Raw genomic sequence first — 27,878 nt, forward strand, 5'->3', positions numbered from 1 at the left:
TTTCCATTCATAAAGTTCCTTCCTTTGCGTGCAAAAGCAGTCTGCTAGTTTAGTCATCGTCATCACAAAGTGGTTTGTTTGATTCGTGAAAAATCTAGTCTTGGTTGCTGCTTCGCAAAATCAATCGAAAAACTATTGTGTTTTGTGTTGTAATTCACTAGTGTCAGTCGTACATTTGGTGGAAGCCTGCCAAAATCGAAAAATTGATTGGCAAGTCAGTGTTTCTCCTGAAAAAGTGTAGGGCCATTAATTTTCTGTAATTGTATTTTATTAGCTCGCGATACCCTGTTCGTTAATTACGTGTTTATTCCATTGATTTTATAGTTCCTTTTTCAAATAATGTTGGTAATTTTGTAAAGTTAGATGTGTAATTTGGCATTTTTTTCATTCAGTACCGATTTATAAAATATCGTTTGATGACGAATTACTCTTCTATTGAAATTTGTACCCTTTGCTAATCTTATATCTCAGTATCAATATACGATAGCAATAATCGATTTTCTTATAGGATTAATACACTACCGTGCTGATTGACTAGATAGTACAAAGAAAAAAAAACGCGTAATGTGTAAAGGTTGATTCTTTTTTTATTGAGGTGTTTATTTTAGGCAAAGGAAAGATTTTCCAGAGATGCATGTGCATATCGAGATGCGCGGACAGCAAATCTGGTTGCTCGTATAAACAATAGTAATAGACTCGCGGATGTAAAAACCGGCAACAGGAAAAACAAGCATGTTATACTGGCATCACCCAAAAATGTGCAAGCTCTACGTGCTCGACTGCATTCGAGCATTTGTTATTATCAAAATTATTTTTTAAGAGGTTCAATTTATGAGTCAAAGGAGAATTATGCGTAATTATAGTAGACAATACTTAAAACTTTTAAATGCGCATCAATTATCAAAATTCTTTTTCTTCATTGCGTACACACAAATACAGATTTTTTACAACGTGGATACAGATTTTTAACCAAATCATGGTAGCTCTACCCCAAAGTGAATTTTGCCAGTCTGATTTTGAGCTCTACCCTAATAAACATCTTATGGTCCAAGAGCCTAACGACCTGTTCAGGGTATAATCCAAACAATTTGTGGAATCGTTGGACTATATGGGTTTAAGCTCGTGTATAATTTTTTTATTAGGGTAGTTGTAATTAGGGAAATCATATGTTTGTCGAGATTTGATAAATTTCCAAGCCGACCGACAAAATCGGGTGCTTCGGAGTCGTCCGAAGTAATTCTAGAGAAAATTTACAATAGGACGTAAGTAACAATGAGAGATTCTCTTTGGGGTCTTTCTCTTCTGTTCATTACTCGGCCATTTCAACATTTACTACTCTACTCTTTGCATAATATTCTAGTAAAAACCGTCGGCTTTCGATATGTACTGGAAAATTAGTGCAAAGTGTTGTAATGACGTCGTAATAAACGAAAGAGAAAGTAAACAAAGAGAGGCTCTCAATGTTACTTACGTCCTATTGAAAATTTTCTCTAGAATTAACTAAGTTGGGTATCATTGGTGAACATTTTTTGCCAACAGTTTAATCGCCTGATTTAATTTATTTAAATCTCGACAAACATATGATTACGACCTAAAAGCCAACTGACAAGATTCACTTTGAATGGAAATTCCGGACAAACCGTTACTAGTCGAACACAGTTCACAACAGTTTATGAAAGAGAAAACTTTTCTCTTTCGTTTACTACCAACATCTGTGATTGGCGTGTAACGGTTTGTCCGGAATTTCCATTCAAAGTGGATTTTGACAGTTGGCTTTTAGGCCGTAATCATATGTTTGTCGAGAAATCTAGTCCCAGTTTTAATCTATCTACTAATCGACCGATTTAATTCGTTGAAACAGACCGATTTCGTCGGCCATATTATCCGGAGGATTTTTTATGGGGAATACCATAGCAGGGATGGCAGGTATTTTAATCTGCATAGTCTATGTAAAAATCTGTGTTAAGGACAACGTACAAGTTTGTTGCAAGTTAAGAAGTCGCAACCTTTTTTTAGTTTTTGCTTGAGGAAAAAATTTAGCACCATGTTATAAATGGTGATAGCTTTGCTAATCTGTGCATTGTAACAGGAAACTGGAAATCTATCCAATGAATTGGAAAACTGTGAAAATCTGCTGTTTATTAGAGCACTCTAGTTAGAGTGCAACCAAGACGCCTTTGACGTATCCAAACGAGCAGAAATCTGACATTTCTATTGTGAATACGTCAAATTTCATGTTCGTTTGAATACGTCATGGCCTCTTGGCCACACTCTAACTAGAGTGCTCTAGGATTTATAGGTTCAACTGGGGCTTTTGCACTCCGCTCATCTCTAAGTATACATTACCTCTGTTATTCGCCTTTGCTAAATTTTGAAAGCTTTCATCGTTTCACTGCACGAATACATGCATGCATTCTTTTGGATTGATCTTGTGTCTTGCTGTTTGTTTTTGTATTTACTTTATAGTATGTTTATATCCTATATTTGAATTTTTGGCAGGCGTTTTGCAGATGAAAAGTGTAATTTTATTTTGTAAAATTATTCATGTTAGACGCGCTCGAACGATCAAGAGTTTGAACAAAACATAGCAAGTGAATGTGAAAGTTGTTGCAATACAAATCGCTTTGCAAATACGTCCTCAGCAAAATGTCTAGTTTCGCGGTGAGCGCGGAACATTTTCAAGCCAAACTGATTTCTCTGAGTGGCTTGAAGTTCGAAGAAAATAATGGAAATGCAATCTCCATTGAACCCGGAATGACGCTACGGGTTACGGAACGACCATCGGCTAAGCTGGCGATAGTATGCGTCAAGGACTATTACAACTCGGAAAACCAGAAACACGACGAACCACAGTTTCAATGTCAGCAATCATCGTTAATCCCGGTGGCGGACGATGTGTGGCCCTACGTGATAGCCATACTAGATCCACAAGAACGACTTGATTTTGTTAAACAAACCAAGCGGTTGAACCAAGTTAGGCAGCTTCAAGCGGACTGCCATGTAAAGGTTTCCGGTCGGGCCTTCGGCCGGCCCACGGTGACATATGACTGCATCATTCGTTTTGTAGATACTGTGCAAGAAATAGGACCGGGCTATTATCTAGGCATGGAATTGATGGTAACGTTGTTTGTTCTTAATCTACATAGTTTATAAGTTTTTTTGTTTTTAACTTGTTCTTATTGGCACGTAAACTTTCTAAATTTGCGTATTTTCCAAGTTATGTTCGTGAATTGGCTTTAATGTCTAACTAATAGGTAGTTGTAGTTACAGAATTTGCGATAAATTATTCTGATATTAGTTGAAATCGCTTGCTTAAATTTGAACTTCACAGACAAATTCCACTAAACAAGTCAGGATATCTGTTATGTTGGTGTTCTACTGTGACCAACTACATTTAAATACAAATATAGTTTTCGATGGCACTGGTTTTGCACTTTCGAGTAGAAGTGTGAACGTAGCATACCCGTTTTTTCACTTCTGCTCGAAAATGCACGGAACTACTCCTGTACAAATCAATCGAAAAGTCCAAAATAACACCTTATCTAATTTTAAATATTAATCTAAAATTGTATGCTGTTGTAGGATTTTAATAACGGCGAGTCTCCTCAGAAAGATGATCTATTATTCGTGTCCAAATACATGCAAACGTTACCACAAGCATCCTTCATACTTGCAGCAAATTGGCTTGTGCTAGACGAATTCGACAACCCTAGTAGTTCGAAACATCCGAAAAAAAATTTATTAGATGGTCTGATCTGTGGCGCAAAAGATCATCTCAACTTGCGGATTAAACGCAACGCGAAACGAATCCCAGGAATTGGCAAACCTGCTAGCGATTCTCGAAACGACCATACGACGCGATCTTTTACACCTGAACCGGGTGGGCATAATCGAAACTCAGCAGATTTTTCCACAAACAAACAGATGGATACTAGAAACCAGAAAAGGATGGCAGCATCAATATCCAGTCCGAATCTTTCCAAGCAGGACAGTAGCAGTAGTACTGGTAGTTCTAGTCGAATAAACAACAGTAATCCCGTTGATCGTATGAATGAAGAACTGCGCTTCGCTGATAGTCAAACAGAGGATAGCTTCCGTTCGGGTAAAAGCTCCCAAAATAGCTCTAATAACAGTACACTGTTATTGTCCAAATCCCGCAAAAAAACACCCAAGCAGAGTACCATTATGGCTTTGGAAGACCGCGATCTCGTAATCATCGATAAAACTGACATCAAGGAAGCGACAAGTAGTGAAAGTGATGTGATAATAGTTCAACCTCCGGTCCTTCCAGAATTTGTTGACTATACAGAAATTTTAGGCAACGGTTGGCCAGTTGAAGCAGGGGGAATAGCTTCAATTTTGAATAGTGACCAAAAAACGCAAACATTCCCAAAATCTGGACCAAATGGTTTGAACATTGGTGGATATAGCAGTAGCAGCAGTAACAGTACGAGTAGCAATCAGGTTTCTGGCAAAAATGAACGAATCAGGTCACCAAACCCGTTGAATCATCTGGGGAACTCAAAATCAGGAGACCTCGGCCGAAGAAAAGAACAGAAGATTATGATAGATGCTACAACAATGGCAAGTAAGTATGACGGATTTGATATACTTAAAGGAGAATAGATATATAGAACACATTCTATAGGTACAGGTTTTTTGTCGTAGAAGTATTTTAATCCGTGAATTGGTCATTTGTCATTTAAATGTGTTTACCTCCTTCGGCAATTTCGTGCTCTTCAAGTTTTCGGTAACGATGCCTATTGTATGCTCTTTGGATTTATCCTGATCATACACAGCTTTCAAGACTTATGCTGCTCATTAAAGCATAAAGCATATGTATTTTCGTCGAAAATGAGTTATCTGTTGGATTGTATTCTGTATCATCAATGAATCATAATGCACAAATAAGATTACCAGGTTTGTTTGGAAAATATTGAAAAAACTACCAAAACATGATTGTCCCATCCATAAAGCTCAATGAGAATGTATCTCTTCAACAGCGTTTTTCTCGGCTTGCTGTTTTTCAATATGGTACTCTTAAGCTTTTATGGGCAATGCCCATAAAAGCTTAAGAGTACCATATTGAAAAACAGCAAGCCGAGAAAAACGCTGTTGAAGAGATACATTCTCATTGAGCTTTATGGATGGGACAATCATGTTTTGGTAGTTTTTTCAATATTTTCCAAACAAACCTGGTAATCTTATTTGTGCATTATGATTCATTGATGATACAGAATACAATCCAACAGATAACTCATTTTCGACGAAAATACATATGCTTTATGCTTTAATGAGCAGCATAAGTCTTGAAAGCTGTGTATGATCAGGATAAATCTAAAGAGCATACAATAGGCCAGTGATGGCATTTCACCCTAGTGATGCACTGGCGCGTAAGTGTGATGCCTACACAGAGGATACAATGATCACACACCACAGAAAAAAGCAGAACGCTCTTTCTTTCGGAGCTGTATAGACCGATTTCAAGTGTGCGCTGGTGTTGAGGTAGTTGGGTGCGAGATAACCGTGCTCTCTTGCTCTTTAAATTCTCTGTGGCGCGCTCAGATAAAGTCACCACCGCGCGCGCCCCAGTGTCGCTGTGGTGTATTCACTGGCGTGGTTTCACTGGCGTGTATTCACTGGCGTGTGATCTTTGGTTTGTTTTCGTCTTACAAGCGACATTGCCAGTGAGATTGATTTGATTTGCACAGGTTGTTGCGTTGTATTGTGTGGATGGTGGTGGTTTATTTCAAGCTTATATTATTTTCTACTGAAGATTTCATACAAGTTGCTTGGTAAATCGAACGAGTTTATAAAATATTGTTACACTACCTGCAAAACTAAAAGTACTCGGTCCTCGGAGCAAATTGGGAAAACTTTTTACGTATCATCGTTTAGAGAGTTTTATAATGACCAGAGGCACCTGATATGCAAACTCGTGTTATAAGTATTAATAGTTTTATTATAACTTAATCCTACAAGTTTAAACGAAATCTTAGATTTCGTCGACAGGCTTGACATATTCAGTAAAATTAGGTATACGATAATTAATTTACATACAACATCACAATTACACCGTTATGCATTTGTTTATTTGTCTATTATTTTGCGTGGAAATCGTTTAAACAGCAGGCGAAAGCGAATGTTTCAAGAGCATGGGAGCTAGGACCGGGATTCTGCGCGTCAATGAGCGAAATAAATTGGCTCAGTTTCGGGGTCAAGAAAAAAGGCCACTAGTGTTCACGCTTATTTTAAATGAACAATGAATCTTGTGTTCCATAAAAGTATGTTATAAATGGGTCAGCAGCAACAATGTTTATTATACGTATTCTAGATTTTTGCGTCAGTTAGTATTTTAGACCGTAATTATAATGCACGTAATATCAACAGCAAAACAAAATATTAGGTATCTGGTAGTATCTGTCGGAATCTCTGTCAATCTCTATGAAATTTTCGTATTTTCAAGTAACAAGTAAGGTGTTTCCTCAAGTTTAAACAAGCGATTTTTGTGTGATAAATTATTCCTCATTATAACTTTCTTGAATGAGGTGTTTTATCAAAAAGGTAGCGTTGGGAAAATATCAAAATATCAATGTTCACAACAGAATCTTTTCATCACGGTTAACGTTTTCAGTATACTCGAGGTATACATAAGAGGCGTTGCGAAAAAACTTGAATATTTATTTAATGTTTTCGCGATTCATTTTTTGGAATATCATTTTCAGCATCCTAAAGCACCAGTAAACAAAATTCAACTAATAAATAAAAATTAAATGCTTTAAAAAATCTACAGTGCTGTAACCCCTTGAAAGCACTGTACCGGTCAAATAGAAGCGCTTCTAAATTGGCACGTCATTATTTTTAATAACGCGCTACAGAAAAAACGCTTTTAACCCTTGTGAAGGCAAGCTAAAATCCTAACATTAAAGGGCAAGCCGGGCCTCTAAGGCCCGTCTAAATTCAAGCTCCTTTTTTGCCGTTCTCATATAGAAAGGTTATGCAATCGGTCGAAATTTCGACTTTTTAACCGAGACCCGCAGGGCCAAATCTCTTATACCATTCGACTCAGTTCATCGAGATCGTAAAATGTCTGTATGTGTGTGTATGTATGTATGTATGTATGTATGGATGTATGTATGTGGCAAACAATCTCACCGATTTTTCTCTGAGGTAGCTGGACCGATTTGTACAAATTTAGTCTCAAATGAAAGGTGCAGCCTTCCCATCGGTCGCTATTGATTTTTTTTTATTGATCCGACTTTTGGTTCTGGAGTTAGGTGTTGAAGAGTACAATCACACAGCAAATTTCCATAGAAACTGATACCACCATGATGTCCAAATGATGCAATATATATTAAAATATGTGCAACATTACTTGGCTTTGCATGTCTAGATCATTAATGACCCACCGAGGGTACTTCGACCACATTGGCCAGCTATGGCGGTTCTTGATGCCCCGGGGGAACTTACCAAGTTCCTAAGATAATGTCATACCTATCTCTCAGCGAATTCTTTTCCGATTTTTACAAACTTGGTTTCAAATGAAAGGTACAGCATTCCCATTGGCTGCTGTTGAATTTCTAATTGATCCGACTTCCGGTTCCGGAATTACAGGATGATGAGTACGAACACGCAGTAAATCCCGATTTCAGCGTATAAGGCGATGAATGTAAAAAGCTCAATTTTTTTTCCAAAAGGGTAGTACTCGGAAGATCACGTCGACTGTCGATTGGTTCTAAGCTCCATTTCGTTTGAACACGACCAATAAATGTTTCTGGGTTGCTATCAATTTCTTCTGATGCATAACCGGAGTACATATTCATATTTTTCTACATCAGATTCATCATCGGAAGCAATATCATTCACATCTTCTTCCTCGCTTTGCAAATCAATTTCGGAATCGTCTGCTGTTGAATTTGCTCGAATTTCTTCCATTACTTCAGATTCTTTGAGACGATTGAAAACATGGGCATATCGTCTTATAGCCATTTCAATTTTTTGTTGTTTTTAGATCCTACAATTTGAATTATTACGAAAACTATAACAGAAAGAATAGACAACAAATAGACAATAACGACAGAGTTAGGTTATGTTGTATCCAAATAATTGTCAAGTAGACCACAGTGAGTGAAATAAAAGTATTTACCCAAAAAAATATGACACACGTCATTATCGTATGCTATTTCTACATTTCTTATAAAAGAAATGTATAGAATTCGCTTAAACTTTCAAGATTTTTTTCTTAAAAGAAAAGGTAAAAAGATAAAATCAATCAAAACATGAAAAAATTCCTGCTAATATGACGATGAACTCATCCAAATGTTTTTTTCAGATAAATATTAATGTATAAAACCCGTGGTATTCCTAGTAGTAGTAGTAGCCTAGTATTGCATGCACACCGGGCCTGCCAGACCCGGCTTGCCTTTTTGTGCATGTAAAAAATTCAAACATAGCTGCGCATCACTCCATAGATGAAAATTTCACAATTCTTTATTTTTGTTATAGATTTCAAAGCTACTTATCAAAATTTCCATGCCCAAGCTTATACTGCATACACATTTTTTTGTAACTAAAAAATTGTAACGTGCCGGGCCTCTTAGACCCGGTTGCCTTTTTGAGGGTTAATCCACCTAACAGTGTGATGAGACATTTCTTATAACTCTTATCACTCGCTTCGGATATTATATCGTTTGAGAACATTTAGAACTTGATGCTTCGCGATGTTTATGATAACACATACTACATGGCATAGTGGCAGGACTCAGAGAATCGCTCAAATCAGCATAGGACAACATCAGTGCTAGAAATCTCAAACCAAATCAATAGGAAAGCGAAAAAATGGCCCATAAAATAGACATACCATCGAATTATTGTTAATGCTCTGTTAATAAAATATCTATATTGTGGTGGGAAACTGAATTTTCCTAAAGGGATTATTTATTAATCATTCGCATGTATGTAAAAAGCCTTATGTTTACATTTGTGAGTATCGCCCTTTTCACAAAAAAGCGTTGAAATGAAATCGCAGCTCTGAAGTGAATGCGTGCATAGTTCCAAATTTTACTTCGACATCGACTTTTTCTAAAGGTGACTTCCCAGTAGTATCCTTGATTTGAATTATTATCGTTAATCCTAATGCCAAAGAACAAATAAAAACCTCTCGAAAACGAACCGTTTGGGGAAATCATCATCATTACTGGAATTTTCATTTTCACGAAACTTTTCGATAGCCTTCCGTTACTTGCGTTAATGCACTGGGTGCACAGTGCTCCGAAAATCTAGCGAAATCGTCTTAGGGCACCAGCGGGTCTAATTCAGAGCTATCTGCGCGGCGAGTTAAATCTGTAAAGAACACTAAAAATTAATTTCTATTATTAATTTTCAGTTCAGCAATTCGAGAGATCGTGCTCACCGCAAGCCATGAAAAATAGACTACGTTGTGAAGCGATGGTCACTATTTATTAAAAAATCACGGTTAAATAAAAAATTTAAGTATTAAAAAATTTCAAATAGTTTATAATTTACACAAACTTATTAGGAAAAATTGTTTAATAAGCTTTCGTAATATTGTGTAGGAAAAAAGCTGAAAATTTCAGTATTTTCTCTATCTGCAACATATAAACCCTTAAGTATTCCAATTAATTGGTATACGAATTGGAATAGGTTCGCCAAATTTTGGAAGAAGTCTATAAAATAACCCCTTGAAAGCTACCTAAAAATTGTTGTAGTTCGATGCAATAAAAAATCATATTTGGCAATTCATATTTGGCTGATAAAATTGGGGTGTCAATGTATTATAATAGATATTCAGCATTCGAAGAAGTTTCTTGTGGACGAGTGTAGAACGACTTTGTTTCTACTTACTTGAAGTCAGCGGCGTAGCCAGAAATTCGGTTTGGTGAAAATCGATCTTACTGTCCAAACGGCATAATTCCGAAACCATAATTTTTAAAGTTTTAAAATTATGCAGAAATATTTTCCAGAAAATAGTAACAAGGTTCGTGTCTTTAGAGAACTTGTTGAGACTTTATTGTAGTCATGAAAATTAACCTGAGAAAATTCACCATAAATACTTCTTGGACGATATACCGTCAAAATTATTTTATCAAATGATGCGCTGTTTAACGTTTGTAAAACTCATTGAAGATACTAAACTTCCGAAATTGACGGTTTCAAAATGATGCTATCTTGACCTTAAATTACTGTTTTTAAACATTTGAATTATACTTATAATTGATCATACAACAAAAATCAAATGCTCATCAAAATTGATCAGAACCTGCTAGAGTCGAATGGAAATCGTCATTTTTCATAAATTTCTCTCTACATTCGGAAAGTGTTATCCTCGTTATTAATCATATTACGTTTTCGTCTCAACTCGACGCATTCCCAAAATAAAAACCTGTTTTAATCCACCTAGTGGTGCAATTGTGCTTTTCTCATTTGTCCAAACTACGATTCCATGGCTGGTTATGTTCAATACAATGGTGGAAATGAATATTACATGTTCAGTACGATTTGCACATACATACAATGGATCGACAGCCACGATCTTGAGATACTATGTGATACTGAAACATCGCTTGAAACCAGCGGCGGATCATGGAGAAAGATCCGGGAGGTCCAGGTCCTGCCGAAAATTTTCAACTTGTTAAGAAATTTTAAACTAGTTTTAATTTTAAAGTAGCAACCCCTCACTGTATACTCCCTCCGGGCTGGTATGATTGACGATTTTTAGAGTAATTGCATAACTGTTCTATATGAGAAAGGCAAAACTGTACTAAAGTCCAAAAAAGTCCATTTTTGCCAAACTTCTCAATGTTTCATGAATTTTAAAGGCTTTTGGAATCAAAAATACAAATTTGATTTGAAAATTTTTCATTTCAGTTTATATGGGAATTTGCTGTGTGATTGCACTTTTCAACTCGTAACTCCGGAACCGGAAGTCCAATCAATAAAAAATTCAATAGCAGCCGATGGGAAGGTTATACCTTTCATTTGAGACTAACTTTGTGCAAATCGGTCCAGCCATCTCTGAGAAACAGAGGTCACATTTTTTTCCACATACACACATACATACACACACAGACATTTTCCGATCTCGACGAACTCAGTCGATTGGCATATGACACTCGGCCCTCCGGGACGGGATTAGATTGACGAATTTTAGAGTGAATGAGAAAGGCAAAAACATTTTTATAAAATGTTGAAAGTTATGCATTTTTTTGGTGAGCAGTACTATGTTTCATTAAATCAATTTTAACTTCGCTTCCTATTAAATAAAGACCCTTATTATAGTACATCTCTACAAAAACGAGCTCAATTTGAAAATTAATCTGAGGATTATGATTGATTACAGAACTCTGGAATTTTCTATTGGAATGTTTTCAGGCAGGAATTTGATATTGATGCTATTAGACAACTGTGAAATCAAGACCAATAGATCAGTTACATATCAGGACCCCATTCCGACAATTTATCAAAAGTCCTCATGATGTTTACAACAACAGGTTATCAATCTACGGATCAGATAATTGTTATTGTAATATTGAATTAAATCAGTCAGCATCAATAAATTTTCAACTTCAATCCAATTTTTTTTGTTGGGTGTGGTGGGGGGGGGGGGGGGGGGGGGTGTTGTATGGTGGTAAACCCCAAAACTTTCTCTTGGTTATGCCGTTGCTTGTAGCTATTTATTTCGCTTTTTATTTTCCGATATGTTTCAGATCGATCCGATGGTTATAAGTTAGAAAAATTGCAATCAGAAGGTTCGTACAAATGAACATTTTTGCACTGATAAGTTATCAAGTTCCTTCCAGACAACTTGGAAGTGTTCGGTGATTATTTCTAGCGGTTGTAGATAGAAAAATGAAATACAAAATTTGTTTTATTGAAATAATGTTTGGCTTAGTTCAATGGATTATTACTATATTGAACAATAAATAGGCGACAAAGAGTAATCCAACAACAAGCCATAACTTTCAAAGTATTCAAAATAGATATTTGAAGTCTTCAGTAAAGTTATTCGCAAAAGTAAGAGCTACAAATTTGCTGAAGACATCATTTCGATATAATCACTTCCAAGAAAATTTGTGAAAATATCTCACTCATAGGGGGATTAATCAGCAAAAGCACAATACCAAAAGAAAGGGCATATTGCCTTCATTAAATTCTCCGAAGATACTATTGACCTAAAATAAGCCGTTTTGGCGTTAATAATACATTACATGTTTTTGGTCATATTTCTGGCAATGGGAAATGATAAAAATCTTTCGCCCGCATTTTATGTTAAATATCTCTTTTGATAATAGTTCGATTTCAACAATCTATAGCTTTTTCTAAAGGTATTCGTTAAAGCTGTCAAAAAACATATAAAGTGTTAATCTATATTGTCAATTTCGGCAGATAATTAAAAAAAAACTGCAAAAAACGCCATTTTTACGCATTTAAACATTCATATCTTGGAAACTAAACATCAGAATCAAAAACAAATTAATAGCGTTCATACTGTTTTTTAGTTCTTTCATTTAAAATTGGTTTGGATAAGATCGGTTCAGCCATTGCTGAGAAACTCGAATGAGAATTTGTCCGTTACATACACACACACACACAGACATTGTCTCAAATCGTCGAGCTGAGTCGATTGGTTTATAAGACTCGGCCCTCCGGGCCTCGGAAAAAATCTTGAAAGTTTGAGCGAATTCTATACATTTCTTTTATAAGAAATGTAAAAAACAAGTAACAATGTGAATTCTCGTGAACGTTATCTTGTTTTATGTGGACTTTATCTCGGAAAAGTTGGACATCGGATAAGCCTTTTCTCGCGTGAGTGAGAGAATTACAATGCCTGCGTATGATAATAATCGAAAACGTGTGTAATACCAGGACATTACTTGTAATGGATCACTTTACTTTTTGGCGTCGCCAAATTCGCAATCAAAATAAGTTAACTTACCATTGAGTTATTCAGTCGAACAAAAAATAGGCCGTACCTAATGTGGATGTACAAATCCCGTCTTACATCTGTTATGCGATTAATCTGATACTACAGATCATTATAAAACTTTGTTTATACCAGCCGATACATTGATACGTAAAACGTTTTCCTTGTTTGCCCCTAGGCTCGAATACTTCAGGTTTCCCACGGTAGTGTAACAACACTCTATAAACTCGCAAGCTTTACCAAGCAACTATGAAATCTTCAGTAGAAAATCATATAAGCTTAAAATAAGCCACCGATATCCACACAATACAACGCAACAACCTGTGTAAATCAAATCAATCTCACTCGCAATGTCGCTTGTAAGACGAAAACAAACCAAAGATCACACGCCAGTGAATACACGCCAGTGAAACCACGCCAGTGAATACACCACAGCGACTCTGGGGCGTGCGCTGTGGCGAATTTATCTGAGCGCGCCACAGAGAATTTCAAGAGCTCTTCTCCACACTCTAGCTCGTTCCAGTGTTGGGTGTATGAAAATTTACCTCTGCCATCAACGTGCGCTTACACATATCAAATACGGTGGTGTATATGAACGAAAGAGAAGCGCTCTCGTTTTGCTTGCCAGAGTGTGGGGAGTAATTTCAATTTCTCTTTACTGCACAGAGGATAGGGACATCACTGATGGGCAATATGCATTCAGAGTATTTTCTTGCGCAGTTTCCCCAACGAACAGCGGAATTCTTAATCGAAGTTTCATAAGCTTGATTCGAACAGGACTTTCCGTTATTTTGGCGGAAAACCTGAAACATGCTGTCAAAATCTAAGTATCAACTAAGTACTATATAATAACAGCGCATTGCAAAATAAACTTTACCTACCACCAAATAACGTAGATTTCAAATACGCATGATCCAAAAAAATAATTTTTGAATTCAACAACAAACTTTTTGAGGCTGCTGCAAACCAAACTCCGGTTATATCGTGGATTGGATGCTTACCGCAACACCGAACGATTTCGTAGCAGCATGCACAGAGTACAGCTTGCGTGATGCTAAAAATAGCTAGTCGTTCGCATCGCTCCCGATCCGACACATATCTCAAATCTCTTCCGCAAATAGAAGTGGTGCATTTCTACAGCTCTTCTTCAGTCTACCGCTCATAGGTTTCGCATTCAGTTCCAAGATCTCGTTTATTCGAAGGTGTCGTTAGATTTGTAGCAGAAAAGCATAAATATGCGGTTGATTGGAGGTTTCCTAATCAAAATATCTATTCGTCAGTTCAGTGTCTCACATGTGTGACTAAGTTGTCGTCGTCGAAAGAAGACAGTGCTAAAATGGTGTTTCATTCACGCATGCAATAGTTGAATTAAAAATAGATTTTCCGTAAATAATACGTATATATCCTGCATTGGTTTCATTGAAGATTTGTTTGCGATTCCTTTGTTAAGCAGATAAACGTTAGATAATTTAATTAATATTGGTTTAAAAGGCAAGATGGTTCCCGATTTTGTGGATCAGGAACTTTTGGATAGTATTCCATTAACTGTGCTGGAGCATTTCGACTGGGAAGCAGACTTCGATCAAAATAATTTTGAAGGTTAGGTTATATTTAATGCTCAACATTAAAATTATAAGTCATTTACGCGGTTATTCATTAGGGAAATGTTTGAAAAAATGGGGCAGATAATTATTCATCTCATTGGGCTGCCGCTATACGCATAACTGCCGATGTGTACAGAGAATACCATAGCACATGGGGCAGTTGTATGTATATCGACATTACTCAATCAATTGTACTTAAATCAGCATCAATATTTTTGTTTCGTTCCTCCTAAGAAATCCAACAGACATACCAACAGCTATACGATGAAAAATTAAATTCATTTTAGAATGATTTGCTACACATCATCGTTTACACACATTTTGTTTGTAGAGGAAAGTTCTTTGCTAGAACGCTTCTATCAATGGATAGAGCTGGTGGTGCTCAGTTTAAACTTGTTTAATCAAATTTAAATTTAACAACAAAAATAGCTCAACTTTACCCGAGATACTTACCCGAAGACACTAAACTGCCAGAATTTCGACTCAGGCCACTAAAGATTTTGTAACCTACTGTTAGTATTGTAAACATCGTCAAGCCACAATAGATTCAATAGAGTTATATAAATGTAAGGACCTTGATTCTTTTTAGTTTATATTTTCACCAAGTTCTACTACTAGAGGGTAATTAGTTCTCTTGTTAATAATCCACTAATCATTATGACTACTCAGGATTTGGTTTATATAAGAAGCCCGTTTCAAGATGTTGATTACAATACGCCTCGATAGCGGTGCATCGAGGAAGCCGGGAAGGCTGATGATCCTAGTTTCTGTTCTATACTTTTCCTCTCTTTACCAGTTCACAACCAACAATCTAAGAAAGACATTGATAAATGAGAAAATATATGGGATTCCCTGTACACATGGGACAATTCAATATTAATTCTTCAAAAGGGCTAAAGAGATTTTAGTAAACCAACTTGTTTCGCTCATTATTCCGCTGCCGAGCTCAATTTCGTGAAAAATCCACATCTTTACCACTCGTAGAATCAATTTCAAATGTTTTCTGCGTTGAAATTATAACAAATTAAGAGAAATCAGCATAACAAAAGTTTGTCAAATTTTATTATCCCCATTCAAAAGTTAATATCTCGGCAAACATATGATTAGGGGCCGTTCATAAACCATAAGACTCATAGGGGGGGGGGGGGGGGGGGGTCTAGCAAAAGTCTATGTTTGTCTACGAGGGGAGGGGGGGTCTTTGAAAAAAACTACGTAAACTTTTATTTTTTGTTATTCTTGTATTACTAATTATAAATAGGATTTAAAGAGAGTTGTATTCAAAATATCGGTCTATTCAGCTAGGTGTATTTAGGCACACTTCAAAGCTAGTTCACTGTTGAGGTAACTACTCGTTAAGCGACCACTCAACCCAGAACCCACGATTTTTTTGGACCACCTCACACGTTGTTGTTTCTTGCGTATATTTTGATATAGTTTTGAGCTAGGAATAATACAAAATGACAGTTCTAAAGACGTTCGCCCAAAATACCTCTCGACGGAAGATTTTGACTGTGAAATCATCTGAGACACCACTAGTTAGCAGACATGCATGGACCATTAAATGCATGAACCATAAAAAGTTCAAAAATGGTCAAAGTTAAGCATTAAAACCATCATTGTAACAACAAAACACCCAATTTTTAACAATAAGTGGATTATTTTTTTTACTTTTTATTAATTGATTTCGGGGGTTAAAGCATTAGTGTAGTTAAACTTCTACAACAAAGTGTTTAGTCGAGTTAATCAGTTTCTCTTGCAATCATTTACACTGATTTCAAAATCTTTAAACACCCGTTAAATTTTATGTCGACCCTACGAAACTCCGTGCAAACCGGATCTACTATATTTAACTTCGAAAATATTCGGAGTTAAGCTTTGATACTCTGCGATAATACTTTCAGATGACATGGCTATTAATTCTCAAATTTTGGTCTACGTAGTTTATGAACGGTCCCTTAGGGCTCAAAAGCCAACTGTCAATATTCTCTTTGGGGGGAAAATTCTGAACGCATCGTTAATCGTCCAGCGCAGCCGCTGATAGCAAACAAAATTTAAAAATTTGTCTCTTTCGTTGGCTGCTATGCACCCTGCTTGAGTAATAACGGCTTCTTTAGAATTTCTCCTCAAAATGAATTTTTATATTTGGCTTTTGATCCCTAATCCTTTGTTTGTCGAGATATAGAATTATGCGTAGAGCGGCAGTGAAATACTAATGTATATTTGTCATGTGATTATCGTAATTTTCTTGTACCTATCTAATCTATTATGTACATCTTTCATCTTTTGCCTATTTATCTCTTGTTTTCAAGTCCTATACTGCCATTCTACATACGCCTTCAACTAGGCCAGTTAAAAAATAACGCTATATCCACCAGATAACACTTTCTATGGCGACGCGACCGAGAACTCTAGTTGACACAAGGAAACTCACTCATTCCTACACGCAAAAATAAAACAACCCACAGAATAAGTTCTTTTAACTTCAATTTAGGTAGTTTTGAGTTGTGCGTGGCTTTCGCACTTATTAGTGTTGTCAAAAACAAAACGAGAGATTCTACTCAGTCGAGGTCTTCCGTGCAATAAGGTACTTTTGAGTCGTTAGGGGTATACTCAAAATTAGGTAAATGCAACTTAAATTTGAGTAAATTATACTCAAGGTTGAGTTATGATTTTTGCCATAGTTAAATGGAAATGGTTTACCTAATTTTACCTTCCTGCACGATACCACGAGATTGAGTCAAAAGTACTCAATTTTAGGTATTTTTTCGGTGGAGTGTAGCATCTGAATCGCACACTAAAAATTTCATATCAGATTCGCGGCCGGCGGGACCATTTTTCGGCATGGATACGTTATTTACCTCTTGTTGAGGCTTTATATAACAGCATTCGGTATATTGCCAAATAGCAATATTATGCATTTAAGGGATATGTGAATGGTACCACGGTTACAAAATCGAATGTATGCACGCGAAGTCACATACATACTAGCACACGCGAAAAAATACGTTAACATACAAACGCTTGAGCTCTTCGCCACCACCCATGCACACATACGCCCGCGATCTCGCAAATATGGTTACACCTCGGTGAAAAAGTGAACGTCTTAACGCTCATACATTCTCATACGCCTTCTCAAACGGGAACCTACAAAAATACCCGCGCGTACGCGACCACGAATCGTTCACGTCCGAAAGTCCATCTTCGGTCCTAGAAGGCTAGGTTCATGCCATCAGCTGGACCAATTAAGAAAATATTCTCATACCTATTAGACAACACGTCTCATGGCGACATGACCGGGAACGCTAGCTATATGTGGGAAAGACCTCGCTGCTAGAATCTGAAACGTATACCTAAAATTAAATATCAGACTCATGGTTCGCGCAACCATTCAAGGACACAAGCAAATATGTGAATGGCCACACGGTTACAAAATCACGTCAGCATATACACGTTTGAACCCCTCGTGATTATCCAAGCAATCTACGCTCGCGATCTCGCAAACATAATAACACCCCGGTGATAAAGTGAATGTCTTAGCACCTATACGAATGCTTGAGCCATTCGAGATCATCATAGGTTGCTGCACACGCGATCTCGCCAACATGATAACCCCGGCGATAAGATGAAAGTCTCAGCACTCATAAACTTACAAACGCGATCTCAAGTGTCAACCTACAGAACTCTCACGGTCGCGTGATGATGAATAGGGCACGTCCGGAAGTTTCTATCCCCGGTACCAACAGTCTAGGTCCATGCCTTCAATTGGATCAATTTAAAAAAAGAACCAAAGAAAAAGAAAATAACTCCCATATTTTCTGGACAATACGTTCCAAGGTGACTTGAGCGGGAACTCTAGTAATATGGGGTAACTCACTCCCTGTCAGTGTCTGAATCGTACACCGAAAACTAATGTCGTTTTTGCTTGAAGCGGAACTGAATTAGTTTCTAACCCCATTTGCTGTCAAAATGTATGAACTGACAGAGGTTGCGGTTAGAACCTGACTCAGTTTCGGGGTCAATCGAAAACGCCATAAATATCAGCATGACGATCCGCGCTACCATCCAAGAACACGGTTGCAAAATCGAATTTGTACACGCGACAATCACAACATACGAACGCAGACCTACGTCCGCTATCACGCAAACTTGATAACACCCCGGTAATAAGGTGAACGCTTTAGTACTTACGAAGTTACAAACACTGTCTCAAACGCGAACCCACAACAAATAATGTTTTGGTCACGTCCGGAAAGATTCACCATCCGTCCTAGCAACTTAGGTCCATACATACAGTCGGATCAATCCAAAAATAACGTTCATATCCACTAACAGAGCTCACAAAAATTGACGTCCCTGCGTGAACTTGAAAGGAAGCGAAATTCAATTCATCCCCGTCGCGATGAATGAAATGTATGATTCGCTTCCCTCGTCATTCGTTCTCCTGACGCAGTGCATTCAGGTTCGGACATGTTCGGTTTCAGAAACAGATTGAATTTTGTTCCTATGCTAGCTCTGAGAGGGATTATTGAGCAAAGGTGCACCAGATATAGATTACGCAGTTCACTTATGCTCGAAAATGTAGAAGATGTCAATTTTTGTCTTCAAACTGTCCACATAATAACAAATGAATGCTTTAGTTTGTGAAGGAATTTATATTTTCTCTGCACTCAAGCATTTGATTCTGCATGAAATTTCAGTCAGTTGAAAAGTTAATGAATGAGGGAGGCGATGAATCTGCATGTTGGTTTCTGTAAATTCAAGCACGTATAGGTATCTGATTTTGAAATTTCGTAGCTCTGTCCACTAGACAACACGTTCCATGGCGGCATCACCTAGAACTTTGATGTGGAACAATAATATTCACGCGCGCGATCATCCAAGAATACGCACGAGTATGCGAAAGGCACACGGTTATCAAATAGAACTTACACACGATGTTATATACACGTTAGTACACGCGACATACAAACGCACGCGCGATCGAACACGTTAAGGTACAAACGATCGAGTCCTTCGCGATGATACACGCGATCGCGAAGTCCTTTTGCCCGCACCTATCTGAACTGTACAATGAATATCACATTCAGAATAAGCTGTGCTGTAGTGGGTGGCATTTCCGGTCTCGTCTGCAATTGTAGTAAGTGATTCCGGCGAGGAGCCCTTCCGAGAACCTAGCTGTACTGCTCCAGTAGGATAACTTTCGAAAAAAGATGTACAACAAGTTTTGATTTTCACACAAAGTTTAAAAAAAAACAAAAAATGTGTTTTTTTCACGCTGAAATCCTTGACCCCCTAAAAACAAAACATCGAGAATATCATCGCCTTTTTCTCGGTTTGGGCCAAATGCGAGTTTCGCTGTTTTCAAAAAATGTCTGGTAGGGACCAGTCATGAATAACGAAACGCAAAAATTGCCCAAAATTAACTCCCTTCTTCCGCCATGTAACAAAATGGCACACATTTCTTTATCCCTCCCTCTCTTATTACGTAACAAATTCGTTAAAAACTTTTTTTTTCTTTAGTAAAAACATCTTACATAATGCTCAAATGGTAGGATGAATAAGCGTACGTTGTACTCGACATTTCACTTCGCTCAATCGCGAGCGATTTCCCTTTATTCGGGCAAATATTTTAACTTAACTGGTTGTTAGGAACGAAGCAAAGATGATCAGACGGTTCGTCTACCCTAGGAACATAATTTTCATTTAGAAAAGTTGCAGTAAAAAGTGATGTGATTCAACAAATGCTGTGGAACAACTGCTTTCAAGGCTGGTTTACGTAATCGCAATGTATTTGCTTCTCATTTCAAGCATAGATTTAGGTTGTATTTATAGAAGAAAAGAGTACCTAACACTGAAAATAATAAACTTTATACATTTTGAACAAAAATTTGGCTCATGAAAAACTGCATAAGAATGTTGTGTTTTTATTTACATTTTTCTGCTTTTTCTCAATCCGTCAAATGACAGCGGCTCTTCCCTATTCATTAGCTATTGAATACTTTACGCTGACGTCACAAATGAACTCGCGTTTTGATTTTTGACAGTTCGCTTGTACTCTTTACATGAACTTAGAAAAATTCTTGCGTTTTGCCAAAGTCCTTATATAGGAAGGTCCTAGCATGCGTCAAAACGGAAACTGCCGCTGTGTTCGTATGCGTGACAGTTTATAAGGGCGAATGGTAGCGTCTACGTCATCAATACCACGTTTTATAGACTGTCTCTCTTCACTACCACGAACAATTTTGACGCATGCTAGGACCTTGTTTAGAGGGACTTTGGCGATTTGCTTCGAGCGAATCTAGTCGTCCATAAAATTTCAAAAGTCCATGTAAACAGTACTAGTGAACTGAGAAGAAAAGTGAGGTTAACTGTGTCTGTAAAGAACCTAATTGACTAATCCATGTGCAGTTGTGTTAGTGCGAGATTGAGGTTAAATCGGTTCTTATGTCTTATTTCGTATACATATATGTTCAAACACATAACAACTGCGTTGGTGTCCTAACCGTCAAATAAGTCAATAGAACATTGCATGAAAATGTATAACCTCACTTTTCTGACAGTTGAGAGAACTTGTTTACATGGACTCGATTCTATCCAGTACAAGAAACTTGGTTCGAATTTCCACATTGTAACTACTAAAGTGAGCAAAGCGCTACTACAGCGAAGACCCGATTTTAGCTATCCCCGATTTTATCAGCTTTTTGACCCGATTTTATCAGCTTTATATGAAAATTGAAATTTGTAGGTTGATGGGCTCTAGCAGACGAACCAAATTGAATTCGAGCAAATCCTTTCTTGAGAATATTTTTCTTATCTTAGAGATCCGAAAAATGCAAAAAAAATATATTTTTTTTTTAAATTTTGTACTGTCAGACTATATCTAGGGACTAAAGAATAATATTTTAAGAGCTTCGGTTTCTTAAAAAGAAAGAAAAATATATGTCCCGATTTTATCAATGTCCCGGTTTTATCAGCCTAAAATTCCCCAAGGGGCTGGTAAAAAACGGGTCTTTAATGCATCTCCATATATTAATTGATTAAAACATGTGATCTCGTTTTAACATATTGTAACCCATTACTTTGCCATTGTACTGGGGGCAATAAATGTCAAACTAATGGGCCTATCATATGTAAGAGCGAGAACATAAACCAGCCAGTTAAGCTCAGCCGGAAATGAACCGGAATTCTGGCTGGTTCCAGTTCGTATTCCGGCTCCAGTGACACAACCGATTCTAGTTAGAATCGGTTGTTGCACTGGAGCCGGAATACGAACTGGAACCAGCCAGAATTCCAGTTCATTTCCGGCTGAACTTTACTGGGCACCAGTGTTGACAGCGGCATGCGACCTCTAGTGGTTGTAATCTCTTGTGTCACTTGCGCAGCGTTGCAGTCACTGAATTCGCCAATACAAGTGTTGTTTGTTACGTACATAACATAAACAGAGGAAACATTAAATTTTATCTTGTTCGAAATCTATAAAGTAATTTAGCAATGGCATTAAATAGCGCGGTCGCTACCATAAGATGTATCTTTTTGAGTTTATATCGGCACTATAATATAGAAAACTATAACTTATTATCTCGTATTTTTCACCCTTCAAACTACTTCCATGCCATACCGTATCAAACGCCATCAGAACTGAACGATGAACCATCACACACTCTTGACAATAGCAACATACCTCATACCTCATCCCTGTCGGAGACATCGGACGTGGCTATACAACCATCACCTTTGAAGGAAGTACCTGATAACCCAATGCTTGAGGTTGGCTCAATGGTTGAGGTTGATATTGAGAATGTCGACTTACACGGTGTTATTCGTTGGATTGGACCACTACACATCCCAGAGACGAACAGTAGCAACACTCGTGTGATGGTCGGTGTTGAACTGGAAGATGAACCAATCGATATAGCCGTTGAGGCGACAGATGGTGTTTATAATGGTATCAAGTATGTACTGATTGCACTGAAAAAAAAAATGCCGAAATAACATTGTTTCATTCTTCTATAGGCTGTTCAAATGCCCCCCAAAACGAGCGATATTTGTATATCCGGTTCAATGTAACCTGGATCGGCGTTTTCAGGATATTGGGCCTACTTCACCGCTTCCGGCAAAGGCTCTCGCTTCGACATCGAAATCGGATGCAAATCTGTTCGGCAAAAAAGATTGTCCCGTCGTGGAGGGTGCTGTGGCACCGTTGAGTGAGTATTTATTTTACACACGCCTAATAGGGGAGACCGGGGCTAGTTGACAGTGTTTACAGTTTTTATTTTTTACTACTGCCTAATTACATTGTGCGACAATGTTGTAGCGGTCATCGAAACCAAACAGCACAGAACAGTAAAAACTAAAATAAGTAAAACTAAAATGCCTAATTGCAAAGCTCGTTTTAAGATAATAGGGACGATCGGTATTGTTGTTTTTGAAAGGTAGAGTAATAAACCTATACGTTTTATATAGATAGGTTAATGGAGGTTATGGATATAAAGACGTACTTTTTAAGTTGATATAACCCCAATATTTGATACTGGGGTTGGTTATGTGCCTGAGTCTTCGATTGGCGCGGTTCATTCTCATTGGTTCGGATGTATTCATGGCTGGTTGGTAGATAAGTGTTTCTAGTCAGGAGTCGTTCATATACCACGTGGACACAAAATATCAATCATTCTACATTTCCACCAGAAAAAAAATATTAAAGCAGCACACATTAGATTACATTCCTTTTTCATTAATGCAAACCATGATGATATCAATTAAGTAATATCTCCGCTTGCCAATTTTTTCTCGCCTCTACACAGATATTATGGCACAAGAAGATCTGGAAGCCATTTGTGGACAGTTTAAAGGGATACAGGGTCATCACAATTCGTGTTATCTGGACGCCACTCTGTTTGCTATGTTCACTTTCACCAGCGTGTTCGATTCGTTACTGTTCCGACCACGGGAACCGGAGGTTGGTTAAATTATCATTTATACCTCTCACTTTGAACTAATTATAGTTTTTGTTTGCATCAGGATAACCTCAGGTACGAAGAAGTACAGAGGGTGCTCAGAGAGGAAATAGTTAATCCGCTAAGAAAGAATCACTTTGTCCGGGCCGATCGAGTTATGAAGTTACGTCATTTACTAGACCAACTCAGTTCCGTCACGGGTTTAACCACCGAAGAAAAAGATCCTGAGGAATTCCTCAACAGTCTGCTGGCTCAGATTTTACGGGCAGATCCTTTTCTAAAGGTTAGAAACGAATCATACAACGATTGCCGAACAAATATCATTTCAAATGTTTGATTAATTTTGCAGCTAAGCTCTGGTTTGGACACTTTCTATTATCAACTTTTTGTCGAAAAAGATGACCAGTTGAAGCTGCCCTCGGTGCAGCAGCTATTTGATCAGAGTTTCCTCACGTCGAACATCAAGCTAAAGGAAGTGCCATCCTGTTTGATCATTCAGATGCCTCGATTCGGAAAGAATTTTAAGATGTATCCACGAATACTGCCGTCGCAAGTGCTGGATGTTACGGATATAATTGAAGATTGTGAGTATTTTTCAATTATCTACACTTATTGCAAACCTAAACAAAAGTTTATCATCTTTTTGTTTCATACTTAAACATTAAATTTAAAACAAAAGTTTTTTGATAGTTATTCTTAAAATTTTACTATTGAAGAATCATTTTTAACATTGAAAAATGTATTAGCGTTCATTGCTCATTTGATAATTTGTCAATAGATTAAAAAACGCGGACCAAACGACAGCGGAAAGGAAAAACATTCGTAGCAACGTATTCAGAGGAAAAAAACAAGTACAATGAAATTGATTGAAATTTTAACAATAAATTAAATATTTTATAAATACATTGAAGATGTATACCAGACCCTGCATAAGACAAGAATATTACCAATAATCAGGGGTAGTAATTCTCTCTCACTCACGCGAGAAGTAGCTTATCCGATGTCCAACTTTTCCGAGATAAGATGAGTCGCAAAATTCTCCGTCTCCACAAATAGCGTGAGAATGATTTTCCGGATAAAATTTATTTGACTTTTTCCTTCTCACCGGAGAAGGTGATAAAATTTTAATTTCGTGGAAATCAATAAAAACTTCAAAAAATACACTTAATTACAAAGAAAAGCGGCAAAGAAGTATGATGGACTTGTTTTATCGTGTTTTGGAATAACGACAGCAAAGCAGGGAACACCAAAAGGATACCGTGATAAACTCATTCACTCATTCTCCGGCTGTTTTATTTATCCGGAGAAATAACACGTTGTATTTATCCGGAGAAGTTGTGTGAGTGCCAATAACTTTTCGTGTGAAAATGTGAGTTTTTATTGTCGCTGTAGCAAACTATCCGGGCGCTTTTACTCATATGAGCGATAAATGCAATGCCTGCCAATAATAATTTTGACAACACTGTTTCAATATGCCAATCCCATTTAAATTTCTATGTACATATTTTTAAAAGGCCATTATACCATCAATATATTGATCGATTATTAGTTTCTTGATCTATAGATCCGCTCATGCCGAATCCGCTTCAGTAATAAAATTGGATAAGAATTAAAAATTATTTATTTTCTTTATCTTCAATGTAGCACCACGACAGTGCACAGTGTGTGGAAAGCTAGCAGAGCATGAATGCCGCGAGTGCTTCGGAATTATGCAGAGCGGCGTTGGATTAGAAAGCACAGCTTTCTGCAAAGGCTGTCTCGAAACCGTACATACCCATGTTAAACGACAGAACCATAAGCCAAATCCACTGACAGTGCCCAACGATTATAAGCTAATGGCAGACCACTGCTCTGTTCCAAGACTTTTTATGGAACTGTTTGCCGTTGTATGTATTGAAACGTCCCACTACGTTGCGTTTGTCAAGGCAGCTTCCGGACAGGATGCACCATGGGTGTTCTTCGACTCCATGGCCGATAGAAGAGGTATTTATGGGATACATTCTTCTGATCATGACTTGAGCTTTGTTTTTTTTCAATAGGGGAACAAAATGGTTACAACATTCCGGAAATGCTCCCGGTACCTGATTTGCCGCTTTGGCTATCTGAAGACGGCGCTCGACAGCTAAACGAAACAGCAATCAATGATAGAATGTTACCGGAGCATGCGAAACGCTTGCTCTGTGATGCCTACATGTGTATGTATCAAAGCACAGACGTGATGATGTACCGCTAAATGCATCCAAAATTTCTCGCGTTCCTTACACTTTATATATCTTTCTATAAACCTCTTTTCAAATTGTTACCTCCCAGATAATTGCAAACCTAACTGTACCTATAACTGAAAACATGTCCCAATCAAAAAAAGATTCGCCCTTCTCAAAGATGCTATGTACATGATTACAAATGGAATCAGTGAGTCAATCTTTTCTTTGTTTAGAAGAGAAGTGAAGATACATATTTACATGATACCTAGGTACCTATTATAACCTGAACTTACCACAAAAAGTTAATTAACTTGGCGAATGCAATACACGAAACAACAAGTTCAAATATATATATATATATCGCTAAAGTGAAGTAGAGAAGCAAAAAAAGACAAACCATCGGAAACATTACAACATATTGAATTTAGGCAGGCTTGTTGTAGTTTAGATGTGGCCAAACCAACATAAATTGCTTTATATGTTCCCCAATCAGTAAGTTATTGGATTCTATTTCGCATACCTATTTGATAAACTAATAAGAACAAAAAAACGCAACACTAGCTTTAATTAAGATTTAGTCGGGAACAGACTGTTTACTGTATTGATTGTTGTCCGCGATCTCAGAAACTCTCCATGGGTTTTGTGTGTTTGATTCAAAGCGGAATTTACCCAATAGAATAATGCCGCTCTACGCATAATTGTCTCATGTGTATAGGGAATCCCATAGAACAGGGAACAGTCATGCTTATAGCGGCTGAATATCGCTTAGCGAGTTATGACGAAACAATACACAGTCGGGTGTCCTACTACCTGGATTCCTACCACGTCGTAGTAGATAGACCCGATTGTAATCACTATACAGCGAATGCTTTGCGCCCTTCCGCTTGCGACCGGAACGGATTAGGCAAATGTTATACAAAACATGTACCTACAATTAAATTGGTCTAAATGATGGTTTAGAAGCAGCAATTTGTGGCGAAGCAAACAAGATAAAGCTATTATAAATTGTTGTACATGAAAACAATGCAATATTAGTAGCAAAAAACTAGAAATTAGGTGAACGATTTAGCAGATCGATTCCGTGAGAGCTACTGTGAACTATATACATTTTTGACACCAGATTGTTCAGATGGACAAAAGGTTTAACTCCAGATAAAATAAAAAAAACTATTAGAAATACACCTAATGCAGCAAGCTGTTTTACTGTACACGGGAAAATATGACGGGAGGTATTCAATCAAAACTACAAGCTAGACTCAACTTTAACGAGCAATGTTTCATTAAACGCTTCCAATTCAACTGACATTCTTTACTGCATAGTGCTCTACAGCAGCACCAATAAATTTCAATTGTTGTTTTTCAATCGATCCCTGTGCTCTTTTTGTTGTTCATTCGTCAAGTTAAAATATTGGTAATTATTTTCTTGTCTATCATTACGTCCAATTTTTTCGTGCTCAGTAGCAAGCTGCACAAAAACAAGTTCAAAGAATGATACCTGTTTTAATTCCAATCCGAAAATATACATTGATTTCACAGTTTTTCCATGAAGATTGTCATAGTATGGGTGTTAACCCTCCGGATGTCGCGCTTATGGTTCACTGAACGAGCAGCCGCTGGTGTCCTAAGACGATTTCGCTAGATTTTCAGAGCAGCGTGCACTCAGTGCACTGACGCCGAGTAATTTAACCCTTTATAAGGCCCAGAATTTGGAGCTATTAATGGATGTTATATTAATAGAAACGCGGTTTTTTTTTTACTTAGTTTAGAATATATTTACATTTATTTCGTAATAAAATAATGTTTGAAAATATACTTGGTACCGCCGTTAGAAAACGTCAGTCTTCGTAATGTTTGATGTATTTTCAATGAGATTGGTGAAAATATAAAGACAAATCAAGCTGGATCGGAAATTCAGAAAGAAAGGTGAGTTACTGGTTATTACCTGATTAACAGTAAATAACCTCTGGATTCTGAGGATAAGTTGAAAAATGAGACCACAGATTACATTCATTTATTCATTTAATTTTTTCTTTGTAATTTTTACCCCTCAAAACACAAAATTTTCGGTTTAAAAATAGCTGTTTTTACGAATTTCCATCACCAACTTATACGGTCTAGAGCATTTTTTTCAAAATCGAGCTAATTTTATTATCCAAAAGGAAATCGCCGTTTT

General features: G+C 37.3%; 1 protein-coding gene across 9 annotated transcripts; it reads left to right on the plus strand.

Annotated features, from left to right (window-relative positions):
- On the plus strand, positions 1–27,194 carry LOC131685749 (ubiquitin carboxyl-terminal hydrolase CYLD). Of its 9 annotated transcripts, none has more exons than XM_058969674.1 (10): positions 1–72; positions 2,500–3,117; positions 3,583–4,588; positions 22,184–22,499; positions 22,561–22,751; positions 23,349–23,503; positions 23,566–23,784; positions 23,851–24,085; positions 25,146–25,484; positions 25,541–27,194. In XM_058969674.1, the coding sequence occupies exons 2-10, from the start codon at positions 2,647–2,649 to the stop codon at positions 25,732–25,734; spliced, it is 3,126 nt and encodes a 1,041-aa protein (XP_058825657.1). In that variant the 5' UTR covers positions 1–72; positions 2,500–2,646; the 3' UTR covers positions 25,735–27,194. The 9 variants fall into 9 exon arrangements, with proteins under 9 accessions (XP_058825657.1, XP_058825662.1, XP_058825660.1 ...); XM_058969679.1 differs by having other exon boundaries at positions 57–72; positions 2,552–3,117; XM_058969677.1 differs by having other exon boundaries at positions 58–72; positions 2,511–3,117.
- The last annotated feature ends 684 nt before the right edge of the window (positions 27,195–27,878 follow it).

Source organism: Topomyia yanbarensis, chromosome 2 (genome assembly GCF_030247195.1).
Source record: "Topomyia yanbarensis strain Yona2022 chromosome 2, ASM3024719v1, whole genome shotgun sequence".
In the NCBI taxonomy this organism is placed as follows: domain Eukaryota; kingdom Metazoa; phylum Arthropoda; class Insecta; order Diptera; family Culicidae; genus Topomyia; species Topomyia yanbarensis.